The sequence below is a fragment of the Sceloporus occidentalis genome, unplaced genomic scaffold (genome assembly GCF_023333645.1).
Source record: "Sceloporus occidentalis isolate IW3139 unplaced genomic scaffold, rSceOcc1.0.p SCAF_62, whole genome shotgun sequence".
NCBI classification, from domain to species: Eukaryota; Metazoa; Chordata; class Lepidosauria; order Squamata; family Phrynosomatidae; genus Sceloporus; species Sceloporus occidentalis.
This window is the reverse complement of record NW_028317042.1, coordinates 934,629-949,490: the sequence shown is the minus strand read 5'-3', so window position 1 is coordinate 949,490 and position 14,862 is coordinate 934,629. Positions and strand designations below refer to the sequence as shown.

The 14,862-nt window shown below is 35.9% G+C and overlaps 1 protein-coding gene across 2 annotated transcripts in view; it reads right to left on the bottom strand.

The window, feature by feature from the left end:
* Positions 1–14,862, bottom strand: part of LOC149287268 (regulatory factor X 4) — a 30,063-nt gene that overhangs the window by 9,650 nt on the left and 5,551 nt on the right. For both annotated transcript variants that reach the window (XM_089493066.1, XM_089493067.1), the window contains exons 2-10: positions 10,468–10,554; positions 8,955–9,012; positions 7,170–7,293; positions 4,222–4,283; positions 3,315–3,528; positions 3,139–3,216; positions 2,520–2,683; positions 1,594–1,694; positions 28–86 (exon numbers count right to left, since the gene is read on the bottom strand). In XM_089493066.1, coding sequence (XP_089349192.1) covers positions 28–86; positions 1,594–1,694; positions 2,520–2,683; positions 3,139–3,216; positions 3,315–3,528; positions 4,222–4,283; positions 7,170–7,293; positions 8,955–9,012; positions 10,468–10,554 — 947 coding nt within the window. The remainder of the gene's footprint in view (positions 1–27; positions 87–1,593; positions 1,695–2,519; positions 2,684–3,138; positions 3,217–3,314; positions 3,529–4,221; positions 4,284–7,169; positions 7,294–8,954; positions 9,013–10,467; positions 10,555–14,862) is intronic.

The following is a 14,862-nucleotide window of genomic DNA, read 5'->3' as shown; positions in this document are numbered from 1 at the left end:
TCAGCAACTTTAGTGAAAATGAATTACCTGGCAGAGGTGGTTTAAAGATGTCTGTCTTCTAAGGATCTGTGAAAATCTTTTTGAAACTAGGAATGGAGATAAAACACAGTTAATACATATTCAGCAATATTTGTGTTGCTCTCACGTGGCCTCCTCACAACGTTCTGCAGGTGAGCACCAAAAGGTGGCTCCTCAAGAAAGATCGACAGGTGGCCCTAACCTGACCATGCTTATAGGTCTGGCCCCTTCCGTCTCACCCTTCCCTGCCTCTAGCCATGGTCCCTATCGCAAGAGTCCTCATTTGGACCCGCAAAATTCTGCTGGTATGTGACAGGGTAGAGGTCCTAAGTTGATGTTGGGCCTCAAAATATCTGATGGGAGCCCCAAAACCAGCCAGATTGCAATTTATTTTCTCATTATGGATTAGACGTTAAAGAACGAGGTAGTCAACGTCAGTCTTCATCTATTCTGCATTAATTTTTTTGTTCTTTAGAATTCCAAGTCATAACCTACTAAATTATTCATTTTTTTTTTGTTCTGAATAAAGTAAAGACAATGCCGCTCCAGCTCTCCTCGTTGACCTGCCTCTAATCCCTTTTTATTAATTAGTGTCTGCTTCGCATTTGTGTTTGAATGGAGAAAGTATGAATGTAGGAAAATGGAAATGGATTTATATACAGGTGATGGATTTAAAGCCCTGCGGGACCTCACAAAGCATGGCGAGAACGCAGCGGCTATCCTGCTGAGAGAAAGTGATTTGATAACCTTTTCATACTTTTTTTTGTGATCAATACTATGGTCTCATTCATATGTTACCAGTATATAGCATGTGCATAAAGGCAGAAGTTTGTTCAGGGAATATACTTTACAGCAAAATAACATCTCGCATGTTATTGGTGTGATATTTATATATTTTATATATTTTTTTATATTTTTAAATTTAATGTTAAATATACTTTACAATAAAATAACATCTTGCAAGTTATTGGTGTGATATTTATATATTTTATATATATTTTTTAATATTTTTCTATTTAATGTTAAAAATACTTTACAATAAAATAACATCTCACATTTTATTGGTGTGATATATATATATATATATATATTTATTTTTATATTTAATGTTAAATATACTTTACAATAAAATATCATCTCGCAAGTTATTGGTGTGATATTTATATATTTTATATATTTTTTTATATTTTTAAATTTAATGTTAAATATACTTTACAATAAAATAACATCTCGCAAGTTATTGGTGTGATATTTATATATTTTATATATATTTTTTAATATTTTTCTATTTAATGTTAAATATACTTTACAATAAAATATCATCTCGCAAGTTATTGGTGTGATATTTATATATTTTATATATTTTTCTTTCCTAATTCTGGTCAAGAAAGGCCTATAAGGTTTTTCTACATGCAATAACTTTTTGTTTGTTTTTATTAATCTCAGTATTTAAAAAAAATATATATATCTAATGGGGAAAAGGTACACATTAGGAAATCATGTTAGTAAATGCTGCAGGTGAAGGCGACTGCACATTAACTTAGACTTAAGATCATAAATCAAATCAATACCTACGCTCAAACTTGATGTTTCGTAAATTCTCTGGAAGATCATGGAGTGCAACCTTTAACCATTCGTCCAGCTGTTTCGCAAATTTCCTTATCACTTGCGTCAAACTGGCAATTTAAAGGAGTAATAAAAATTACTAACATATGCAAATTCCAGTAAAAAAAAGTACGTTCAGCACATCAGATATCCATTTCCTTTACAAGCCTACTCTAAAGTTGTCAACTTTTTACCAACAGAGAGAATAAATAGGTGAAGATACAGAACAGAACTGTATAGAGGACTATGCACCGCTCCAGACTAACATCATGAGGTCATGGCTTTCTATGTTTTTCAGAACTATGACCTCATGAGGTTAGTCTGGGGAAGTGTTCCACCATGCCGCCATGTCCACATGCAAGGTGCACCTCCCATGAGTAAACATGTATGGACAGTGGAAGAAAGGTAGATGGTAATATTCAGCAAGTTAATGATGGTTATGTGGGGCTAACATTCCTTTTTGGAATCTTGGCATACAGGTACCCATGACTTCTCTTTTTTTTTTACTGTTAATATACATTATATATACATTTGCTTACAGTTCTGTGACCATACATTCTAACATGGTAGCCACCTGCAACACCAAGCTACAGTTACCAATGATGGACTCCCCACTGTCTTTATTTAATAGCATGGGAATACGGCAAGCCGTGGGCAAGAAAAGGCTCAAGTAGGATAAGGAGTCCAGGTGAGGTGCCCAGGACATTTGGTTAAACCATTAAAAACATGCTTGTCCTTTTTTTACGCCCTCTGAGCTCTTACAAGGTTGTATGATGACAAGTTGAAATGTTTCATTCATAGCTACGATGTGCAGAGGACGGGAACATACAGCTCTACTGTTTTATTCTGTAACATTGTCATACTATATCAGGGATATTATTACTGAAGACACAAACCTGTCAGGCAAAGCTTGCAACACAGTTGGCATTAAGACTCCTGAAATAGCTTTATAGAGGATGGAATCACACACCCCAACTATGTTGACTACGGTGGAGGAACCCAGGACAGGAAGCATGTGGGGGGGCATTCCTTGCCAAAAGTGCAAAAGAAAACTCTGAACCTGCAGATATATAATTAAAAAAAAAGGTTTTTGTTGACATAAAATACATTTATAGAAGTAAAAAGGATCTCTCCATGATGTTTCCCAGTTATGCACCAGTGGGCGTCTCAAGCCTTCAACTATTATTGCAATAAATATATAATTAGTGTCATTTTGTTCTAAGACTTAATTTCATAATAGGCTTACTTTAGGCAACTTCTAAGAAAAATCATGCAGATCATAAGAACAAGAAGGTAAGATGACTGCCCCCATGGCACATAAATAAGGAGAGGTTCTAACATATATATTGTTTATTTTAATGTGGAGACACAAAGGTCTACTAAGTGTTCTCAACTGTACGACTTAGAACGCCACTGATCCATAAATTTGTACAAAAAGGTAATTTTTTGGTAATTTTGTGATTTTCGCTTGTCTTGCTACACTGAAACAAAGAACTGCAGACAAAATTCTCATACCTCGTCAAAGTTTGCTCGGATAACAGTGTCCAGAATCCTTTGGCAGTGGGTACGATACATCATTATAAATGTAGAAATCTGGTAAAGAAAAAATGACAAGAACATATACGGCTATATGAGTTTTATGTGTTGTGAAACAGACGTTAAGTGGTGGAACCAACCAGCATTGCATGTACCTTCTCTTCCGGCAAGCTGGCCGGTAGACTCAGATCTTTGACATTTGGAAACTCTGGCAGTAACGTTCCAAGCTTGGATCGCGGTGAATACGCCACTGTCTGCTTTGTGACTTCTTTCTTCCCGGTTTCGTTGACCCAGGCTGCTCCCTTTTTCGAGTACATTACGTCATAATATTGAGAGCTTTCCTTGACCGCGATGCCGTAATAATGGTACCTAAGGGGGGGGGGGGGGAATCTTCTCGTCTTTAAACAGCAATCAGTAATATACAGATTTAAAAAAATATAATTATTTGAAGTGCTTATTCAGGCCTTAGGTTATGCTGTCAAATGATTTATATGCAAGACAATGAATAGGCGGGCTATAAGTCTATAAGCCTATATATCTTTGTAGGAAGATGGATAGATAGTTAAGCTATAAGCTACATCATTTCGATAATATATTTTATTACAATTATTTCAGCATAATATAAAAGTTATTGTATTTTACCTATTTCAATGCATACATGGAATTACATATATTGGGATCCAGCTCAGAACATGGAAAATTGGTAGCTGTGATGTAATGTTTATAGAATGAAAGGAAAAAATATCAAAGAACAAAATAGATTTAGCAGTTCGGAGAGTATACGTTCCAGGAGGAACTCAAGCTTCAATAGTCTCCAGAGCTCTTCCTTTACTAGGGGAATGGTTTTGTTAGAGGACAGCGCATGTTGGGCGCGGTTAGTCTTAAGTGGGCGGGAATAGGAGGGATAGTGGGCAGATATTGGGCGTAGACACATTCCACTTCCCTGCCCGGAAAAATAAGAGACCTGGGGAAGCAAGACGTTACCCCGAGACTCCGAGTCAAACCAGAGGGTTTTCCAGGCATTTGTATTATACACATATACTTCATTTTCTTCCTACTTACTTTGATTGCCCTCTGGTACCTAGTCTTCTTGTGGTTAATTGTGGAAACTGCTGTCTAATTATCTAGAAGAAAAGAAAGAATTATTTCACCAAAAGAAAATGGAAAAAGTCACACTAACTACATTTAAGCTTAAAGAACCACATTAAAAACAAAACAAAAAAACCTTTTGTGCCCTATACTGTCGTACTAAACTACATTTTGCTTTATTTCTAATATTCAATATTTTCATATTCTTATTAGATTTCACCTATTATTATTTTTATATATTGTAGTATTTTTTATTTTTATGTTTATATAAGAGTCCAATAAATATTACCCATGATCTTTAAACATTTTAAACTGTACATTTGTATCTAAATTTAAGACAACATTATCTTTTCCTTAAAAAATTATAACAATTTTGAATTTAAATACAATGCATACTTATAATTCAATAGTATGTCTTTACTATGTATTATTTCCATAGTATGCACATTTTCCTGACATTTTATTGTGTATTTTATTGTAAAATAAACTTTTTTTTATTTTATTTTTTAAATTTAATATGTTTTTTAACAAAGGTGAACACAACATATACATTATTTTTAAGGTTCTGATGATTAATGTAACTTTTTCATACGTGGCATTTCCTCCTTATGAAAATCCTCCGCCATTCATCTTGTCTGGTTAATATATTTGGGTCCTTTTTTTTTTTTTTTTTTAAAAGAAGAGAGATTTAGGGCCTCTTCTCATTAAAGTTGGCAGTACAGATTTAATTTCTGGAGCTAACATCAGCAAACAGTAAAAGGGAGGAAGAAAAGCTGTGAAGTTCGTTTAGCTGTTTGATAAATGAGTAGACAGGCAAGAAGATTTTTTTCTTTTTTTTGTGTAGACTCAATGAAGCCTGCCTTAAAAATACCCCATGCTGGTCTCGCTACTGATCTAACATTCCTCAACTCCTCCGGCCAAATTCATTTAACCATTTGTTACAGAGGGGCCCGACAATATATTGCCAAGGAATGTGAGCCAACCCACTTGGCAAACAAATCAGGGGGCCATATACAGAGGCAAAAAGTCCAATAAACCCGACATGAAAAGGTCTGAAAAACAGACAAATACTCAACCCACACGCAAACAATCACTAAAACGGATTTTAGGACCCAGATATGCGAATTAAGATGAACCTGCCTCATAATTGGTGCCATAATTCAATATTGATGAAAAATGTCATGGCCAATTTAACATAAAGTTTTACAAGGAATCCCATCAAGGATGAAGATCCAACATATGACCTCATTAGTATTCTCCTCACCAACAAGTATTTAGAAAAAAAAAAAAGACTCGAGTGATTTATTGAATTAGTCCATGGAATACATAATAAAGGTTAGACTACGACAAAAAAAATCAGATTCCTAGAGTTCCTTGAACTTAAAGAACCAACAGAATCCAAGGAAAAAGACAATTTAAAACTATCCTAACCAAAGTGTTTATGTTTAATGCAGATAACATATTATAGAATTGGAAACCCTTTGGGTTCTAGACAGAACATTTTCACATTAGCTGTAGAGATTGGTAGCTAAAACCCAAAGAAGATGGAATGTACTTCAACTGAACTTTGCTAGACCTTGAAAAAAATATATTATCTGCTGAGATGTGCACAGCACCCCTGCATAGGGTCACCGTTGACCTCAAATGAGACTCAACTTTGAATCTATAACAAGTTCCTCCCGCATTGAACTTTTAAGGCACTTTAATAAACCCCACGCGATCCCAACTGTTAAGAGACCTTGCTGAGACCAGGTCTTGAGTGCGGCCTAAAAACATTTTGGTAAATTAAAAAGATAACTCTTATGACCCCTTGAAGGTACTCAAGACAACTCGGACCTTGGTAAATATTCACACTTGGATTCTATTCATCTCATAGTTCCATCAAATGATGGTAAGACACTTACAGAAAATAAACAAATATACAGAAAAACCACATTATGTAATAAAAAAAGCATATGTGAGCATGTTCCAAAAGACCAGTTTAGCATTGTACCCCAAACATGTGAAGTTTGGAGAAGATTGTACAATAAAATCAAGAGGTCATGAACTAATGCAATACAAATCATTTGCCAAAACACCTAAAAACCCGTCAAATATTTCTCAAACGAGTTCTCCTCTCCAATAAGCTAAAACCTTTGCCTTTTCCATAAGCCATATTAGGCAAAAATACTTTACATTAACCACAGACCGTTAAAAATATCTCCTGTGTCTATGTAGGACCTCCATGCTCTATATAGCTTTAAGCAGGCAACATTGCCAATACACAGTGATCTGTTCCATCCATTGTCAACAAACACAAGCCATCCATACACCAACAAGAGGCCAGTCTCTTGACAACGTATATAGAATTGGCTGACAACAGACCCCCTGAGGCCACATGTGGAACTACAGATGATAACAGCACAATAACACTCTTTGGTCCAATGGCAAGCAATAGAATGGTTCAATAATCCATAAGAGATGTGAAAATATTTCACATAATATAATATACCATCCTTAGCCCCTTGTATATCATAAGTGTAGAATACACCGCTTGAGTTGTGTTGGCCAGTCTTGCTCTTATATATATATAATATCACTTATTGACCATTTTGAGTGCGGTAGAATAGTCTTGCTCATCCCATTGAGAAGTTACATGATATATTTTTCTATTTCTTATCATAAATGTATCACAGGTATCCGTATCTATTATTGTTGAAGAAAACAACTATGCCATGTTTAACAATACTCATCTTATAAATCATTCGTTGATATTACTGAACAGAAATTACGGAGGGTTACGGAAACTTTTTATTGGTGCGGTATGGTGCCAATGAGAGATGGAATCCACAACCTTGTGGTTCCCTATTGGTTGCATAGCATTCTAGTTTAGAATAATGGAGCTCTTCCACTGCATATCATTAATGGTAACCATTACCTACCTTTCCAAAGCTTGCAGCATTGACTGGTTGCGTATCATTCTTCTCGCAGAAGTCCAGGTAGTGCATGTAGAGAGCGCTCCTGGGAATACAGACGCCTTCGGCAATCTCATAGTTTTCCTCCAGCCTTAAATATAAAATCCATGCGTATAGTGAATATTATTGAGAATTCATTGGATATGGAGAAGCAGACACAGTAGAAGAACACAAGTGTCCTTCAGTCATCCCATTACTGGAGTTCCCAGGTGTAGTAATTGCCAGTTAAACGACCCTTGTCCTCTCTCTCTCCCATGGAATTTGTTCCCTAGTCTTGGGTTTACTACTACAGTATGGGTCATACCACCTTTCATTATTTGGGGGAAGACAACCAAATGTCCGCTGTTCTTACAGAAATGTAAACTAACATGATCATTTTTTGTATGAATTTAGCACTGTGGTAGTTCTCAAATACAGGGAAAAAAATCTAAAACATATAAAAATTGGTAAAATATAGTCTACACCACAAGAGAATAATTTGCCGTGCGAAACATGTTATTGCCATGTTGAATGAAAAAAAGAAAGGAAGAAAAGGAAGGAAAGGGAGGAAATAAAGAACAAAATATGTCGAGATTAGAAGAGGGTTTTAAAAAAAAAAAAAAGTTTAATTAATTAATACAAATAATGACTAAATCAAATGATATATCAGGAAAAGTAACGTTCGTCGAAGACATGATTATATGTGTAAGGGTTCAATAATATAAAAGTCAAAACTGTGCCTTCCGATTCATTTTGACCCAAAGTACACAATAGAATGTATCTTTAATGGGCTCACCAACTTCATATTCTTTAAATTCTTTTTTTTCCCCCCAAGATGTCAGAAGGCACAGAGGGAATTTGGTGCATCCCAATTAAACTGGATCATCTGCCTGGCGAAGATCTTGAAGTAGCCGCTAATTATTTCTCCTGGTAGATAACACTTTTATCTGTCATTCGCCTTTCTTTCAGGACCATCATTAGTCCGGCGCGGCATACAAAACACTATTATACCTGTCGTTTTTTAATGATCAAAGGCCCACCCTCGGCTCTTTTCAATCCATTGTCCATTTTAAAACAATTATGTACAAATATAACTTGATGTCAATATAATGTTTTCGCTGCCACACATTGCGTGTTTAATATATCCCTGTCCTCCGACACTCATTTAATTTCGTTTATAAAGAGTGGAATTTTAATTGACTGGGACTTTAACTGTTTTTTTTTTATATATATATACTGATTCATAGGTTGCCAGGGTACTGGTAGTCGATGGTATCGCTATGCACGGAAATGCAATTAGATTTAATTTGCAATAGTGATGTCATAGTTCAAAAAAGATAGCTTTGGCATAAAAGACCCCCCCCCCCAAAAAAAAAGAGATAACACCAACACTATAATTGAAGAAAATAAATAAGCTTTTTTTAAAAACCACGATGACTCCGTTTTAAGTAATCGAGCCCTAAATGGATGATTGTATTTCCAGTAAAGCAAGTGAAAAATAGTTTGCATTGTAACCGTTGAATACACCGAGTCAGTATCTTATAAATACATTTTGAATAAAACTGAACAGACAACACGAATAATGTAGAATTTCAAATATATTCTACTTATACCGTATATCACAATCAGGGATGGGCTGGCAAAGGAGGCAAGATGGCAACTGCCCATTGGGCTGCTCCGATTTAAAGATTTTTTGGGTCACTAAGCCCCATTTGTTGATGGACTCTGGACAGCACCTCTACTATCTATTTACATTTATAGCAGGATAATTACCATTGCAGGGTGGCCGGAGTGGAATGTGGTTTTGATGCCCTGTTTTCCTTTTCTTCATCTGCTGGAAAATGCGGAATAAACAAAGTAGGGTTTAATAATGGACTCTACATGCATCAGGCACACATACAGATGAGTGAAAGACATAGCTGATAGTTTAGGGAAATTAGGTGCTTTCTCTGTCACCGTTCCTCATCTGCCGTTCCTCTGTGCCAATCGCTCCGCTGGCTCCCCATACCCTTCAGAATCAAATTCAAACTCCTGACCTATAGAGTACTTAGCAACTCTGGACCCCCCTATATCTCTACCGTTCCATCCAAATACACCACTAACCAACCTCCTTGATCCTCTCGTGGTCTTCGACCATCATTACGTCTTCCCATTCCCACATCGAGGATTTCACCCCTTCCATGTCCCGTCAGACTTTCTGCTGTGACTTTCAAAAGCTCTCCTCCTAACACTCTCAGCCATTGTCCTAATCCAGACATCTGAACGACCAACAACCTCTACAGATCATCTGGACCCCTATCATCTCATCCCCATCCAAGCCGTCTTCTCCAACTGTTTCACTTCCCCCCTCAACCGCCGACCAAATTGTAAGCTCTCAAGAACAGGGCCCTCTTCTCCTTTCGTACCAGTTTGTTATTGTGTGTAACTTTAACCCCTTAATGACAAAGCCCACACATGTACGGGCTGAAAATGCATTGTTTTCAATGGGTTTTGGGACCACCCATTGTCCTTAAGGGGTTAAACGATTCCACTGATTGTAACAGTGCTACGGAATCTGCTGGTTTTTTTATATAAATGTAACTTAATGTGCTCCACTACATGCTTCATAAGCTACAATCTCAAAGATGCTGCATAAGAGCTATACCTTAAGATGCCAAGTCCACCATGTCCACTACTCAACCATTCTTAACACTTGCCATAAAAACCAACTAAGCTTCAAAAAACACCCATATGGACATAGGTGGGATCCACGTTTTCTGCAAATACTTTACAATTCCGGTTAAAATTTATGTTTTTTAAATTAAAACCAGGTCCCTTGGCATAGGTTACGTCTTCAGCAATGTTGCAGAAATACCCTGTAAGAGATCCATATTTTCTTTTTCTAAAATATACATTATGTATAAGTGAAGCATAAGCGACAGGAGCATTTGTTTTAACCACTTGACAGAACTACTAGAAGGTCTCTCTGGAATTCTTGTATCATGTAGTAGGTACATGAGATCTGTAGATATATCCTTCTAGAGATTGTCATAGAAGGTTCCGACTCAAGGTTAGAGGTCATGGGCACCTCTACCTATACCTTTATCCTCTCTCCTCCATCGTTTCAAGAAGAAGACCCCTCAAACTCTATTGTCTCCATACTTTTACTATAATCTGTCATCAATTGGTGTTGTACCCTGTATAATAAATCAACCTATTTAAGAAGAACATAGAATCTCTGATCTTGACTGATCTTCGGACATTTAGATATTTAGTCAAAATAATACTCAAAAAGTAAACCACTTACTTTCTTCATTAGAAACATTTCCCAAAGATGTGTGACTTGAGTAGCGTTTATTTTCACTTTCGCTGAGACACCTTTCAATCCAACTTTCTGTAAAAGAAAAAAAGTAAAATTCTATAAGAACATATTTCATAGACTTGGATGCCCGTAAATTGTTTCTAAATTTCCAGACAAAGCCTGCGACCCATTGGTCATGAAGGACCGATTCATCCGTAACTTTCATTTTTACTTTCTTTGCTTGGCTTACGTTCTTTCATTATAGAAAAGTAGAGAAAAGTTCTGAGAATGCTTGAGAAAATAATGCTAATTTTCAAACACAATAACAAAAGAGGAATAATTCTCAGAAGAAAAATTCTACATAAGTATTTTCATTATATATTTATTTACAAGACAGGATTTTAAGAATCCTTGAGAAGCTGAACGCCACAGGAATGGTTGCGCTCAGTTCGTGTAGAACCTGCAAAAACTGCACATTCTATAATTCTAAACTTCTAGATTTTTTTCAGTTTTGCGGATCCAGAATTCCGATTGCACCCTTTCTATACGACGAACCCTATGTGCCATTCTCCGTATACTGCCAAGTGTTTACATCTTCTTCACTGGCTGGTTTGCCGTGATACTAAATCTCGGACCTTTTTTTAACCAGTAAATAGCTGGTTTTGTAGAGTTAGGTATTGGTGACTTCTTATTGGCTGTCACAGTAGCGTAGTTGGAACACGATAGATAAGTGAAAAGCACTTTGTCGGTTATTGAGGACAACACACAAAAATGCTTTTATGTAAAAAAATAATATTATTATATTATTAATAATATATTATTATTTAATCTTATTTATTTTTTTATTTGGGAACTTTATAAAAAATTGTTAAAAAAAATATAATGAAAAAAACTGTAAAAAAACAAAAAAAAAAAAAAGCAAATCATTTTGTGGTCACCCTAACCTTTCCTCAATGGTAGGAAACCTACAGACGGTTCACCTTTGCTAGTATGATGTATAGATCAAATATTTAGCTCTGTGTGGGGCACCCATGTTATGGCTTCTTTAAGATTAATGTTCGACTAAACTGGTAGCTGAAAGAAGTTAAGTGACATTTGGTTTTTTTTTCTGTGTTTTGTATCAAATAAGGTAATCACAAAACAGGTATCATCGCAAAAGAATATTCACACAAACACACTGAAAAGGAAGCCAACATTAAGAAACATGTAAAAAGGCGTATTATGGATAGAACAATATAAGGGATTGTATGGGTGAGTGGCAGATAATGGGTTTTTGTTTTTTACAGCAAAGAGACTAATTTAATTTAGGCACAAAGGCCCCAGAATTGCTGTCTGGAGTATGTAAATCATCAAGTGCAATTTCAAAGAATGGAGAGGTGCAGGGGAGTGGATGTGAGGAACATCTCAAAGGTCTTCAAGGAGGACTCATCAAAAACACAGAATACCAAAAAGCAAAAAAAAAAAAAAAAAATCCCCAAGGACAGGAGCCTTTGGAGGACAAAAGTGATGGAAAGGACCACAGAGAGTGTCATTGAGATCAGGGTAAAGCATAGAAGCAAAATCTGGTAATAACAGGTCTACAGAAGTGCCTTATCCACAGAGTTAAGGGGACCATCATTGGATCCCTCTGGCACCCATCGTGCCATAGACTGTCACAAGGACAAAGAAACAGGGATAATGCTTGGGCAACCCATCCATGATGCACTTCCCTAAAATGGCGCCATATTTAGAAGTTTCATAAGAGGCAAATGGATGGCGCTCCATGATAGCCCACCTACTCCACCCTACAACCCATCATTTTTCCCAATATCCTCCTGTTTCCCTCCAATGTTCCTTCAAAATGTAATATTTTTTCTATGATTTCATTTTTTTCCCCCCAGTTGTATTTACGACACCAGCAATGGCACCCGAGTATAAATCCGACCCTGAAAATGACTTTTAAGCTGTAGATAAACTTTCATAAATTGATGGGGATCGCTTTAGAAAGCGGCTACATCCCAAAACCATCTTGATAACGCCCATATAATACAGAGCCCCAAACCTTTTAGTTATGCGTAGAGGTGCACGTAGCCTTTCATGTCTTTCTTTGATCTTGTAAACAATGCAATAAATTCTGAGTCAAACTAGAGAAACAAAAAGAAGGGATGCATAGGAAATCCCCGTAACACAGCATGGGATGTAATACAACGATACCCTACACTTCAACGACAAAGACAGTCTCATCAATCTTCACAGAGCCCCTTATGTTTAAAATGAGACTGACACCTAAAAAATGTCCTTAACCAACGCAGCATAAAGAAAGGAGTGTAATGTTATAAAAGCTTTCTCAATAGCGGAATCATAGTTTTAGAATACAGTTAGTAAACGTCGTCGAGGTGTTTTTAACCACTGATTTATCTGAAGACCTGAGAGATGTCTTCTTCAGGTGCGATGCCAGATTGATGTCCCAATGAGTGCTTACAGATGCCCTTAAAATTCACAGACTTCATCGAGACTAAAATTCCAAATACGATTTTCGGCCCGACCTTGACGTAAGGAGTCACCTTCTCTGAAACTCATAAAGCCATCAGAGCAAGGTCTTGTTTGGAAGCCTCAAGAGTCAAGAGTCTATAGAATCCACTATAGTCAAATATCTCAACCTAACTCTGAAACGTCGGTGAGACCGGGCGGCTGAGCTTTATCGACTGTGACCAAGTTCATTAATATGGCCACCGGTGCGGGAAAATTAACTTAAAATCATCTCCCATTGGACAGCGCTACGGAGTTTGATGGCGCTATATAAAATAAATAATTATAATAATTATTATTAAATTATTATTAAATATATTATTAAATATAATATAATATAATAATCAGGGCTCTGCAGGCCAGAATCCACATTGTAGGTAATGACATTATTAAAATAACCTTGTGTCGATGGTATCAACCTTAGAAGAACGTCATCTAGATGAAGGAGGGAGACTTTCAAACAGGTCACATAAAAATTACTATAAACACAAAGCTGTACTTTTAATTGCCTTTTTGAGATGGAATACAAACTCTAGTTTAAACCTATGTATGATTATCCTGTTATTTTTTGATGCACTTTAGGTATAAAACAAAACATATTAACACTTTCCATGACGCCATTCAATGTAACCCTTTATACTACTAATATACTGCTTATCCATAGAAAATTGTTACAAATAGAACACATTGCAAGAGATACACTGTCACTTTCATTAGCGACCCTAAATAAACATACATTCTGCGTGACGACCCTATTTTTTTTTCAACAAAACTGTTCGTATGCGTCTACTTTTTGTTAACATTTCATGTAAACATCATTTATTGATCATTTTTTATCACGATGAGAAATAACAGATGTTATGAACCATTGTTAACCCCTTAAGGACAAAGGGCAGTCCCTAAACCCACTGAAAATAATGCATTTTGAGCTCGCACATGTACAGGCTTTGTCATTAAGGGGTTAAACCGAAAATATAGTCCAAAACTATGTTTCCCATCAGTGAATTATCACGTTGCCGTATACTACTGAAATTCTAAATATCGTAAGGCACTTAATAGGTTGGGATGATATTCAATTTAATCAGTTAATATTTTGTATTCAATATGGGTTCAACCTTGGCGTCAACTCTTCTGTCCTCTGAAATACAATTTCAGAAAACAAAAAGTCAGTATTATATCTAAAAAAACCCATAAATAAATAGAATTTAATATTTGTTTTTGAATTATTGTTAGTAATTAATAGAAAAAACATTCTATATGAGATCATAACACTCCATATGAAATCATAAATTTTTTTATAATTATTACTCGTCAATTCTGAAAGATTTAACCTGTTTTTTTTAATTATTTATTTTTTTCATTAAAAAAAAAAACCATATATTTTTTTAATACTTTAATGGATAAAATAATTTGAACCAATTTTTGGAAGCGAGGTAGGATTTCGTGAATTTGTTAAATTGCTAAATGGAATAAGTGATATTATTTGTCAGTACTTAATACCACTTGATAATTATGCGCAAGCTAATTACATTTACAACAGTTCTTAAACTGTAGGTTTGCACAACAATCGTAAGGTTTGTCAAAACGAAGCTAAGGAATTAGCGGAATTTTTTTCGACGATTAGAAGCCAACAAAGGAATCTATAAGGCGAGGTAACAGGGGAGGAGATGAACCTGCCAATGGTAGGGTCAGGGATAATAGGGGTATAAAGAGTGAACTGGGATAGGGGGTGGTCAAATTAGCCCGGTATACAAAATTACTGAAAAGTTTCAACTTCGAAATCAAGTCCAGATACAAAATGGCCTCTCGGTAGTCAGGTCACCAATGCATTAGCCAGATCCTGAATCATGGACAAAAGGTCTCATTCTGCTTTAGAACTATCGTCTTATTTAT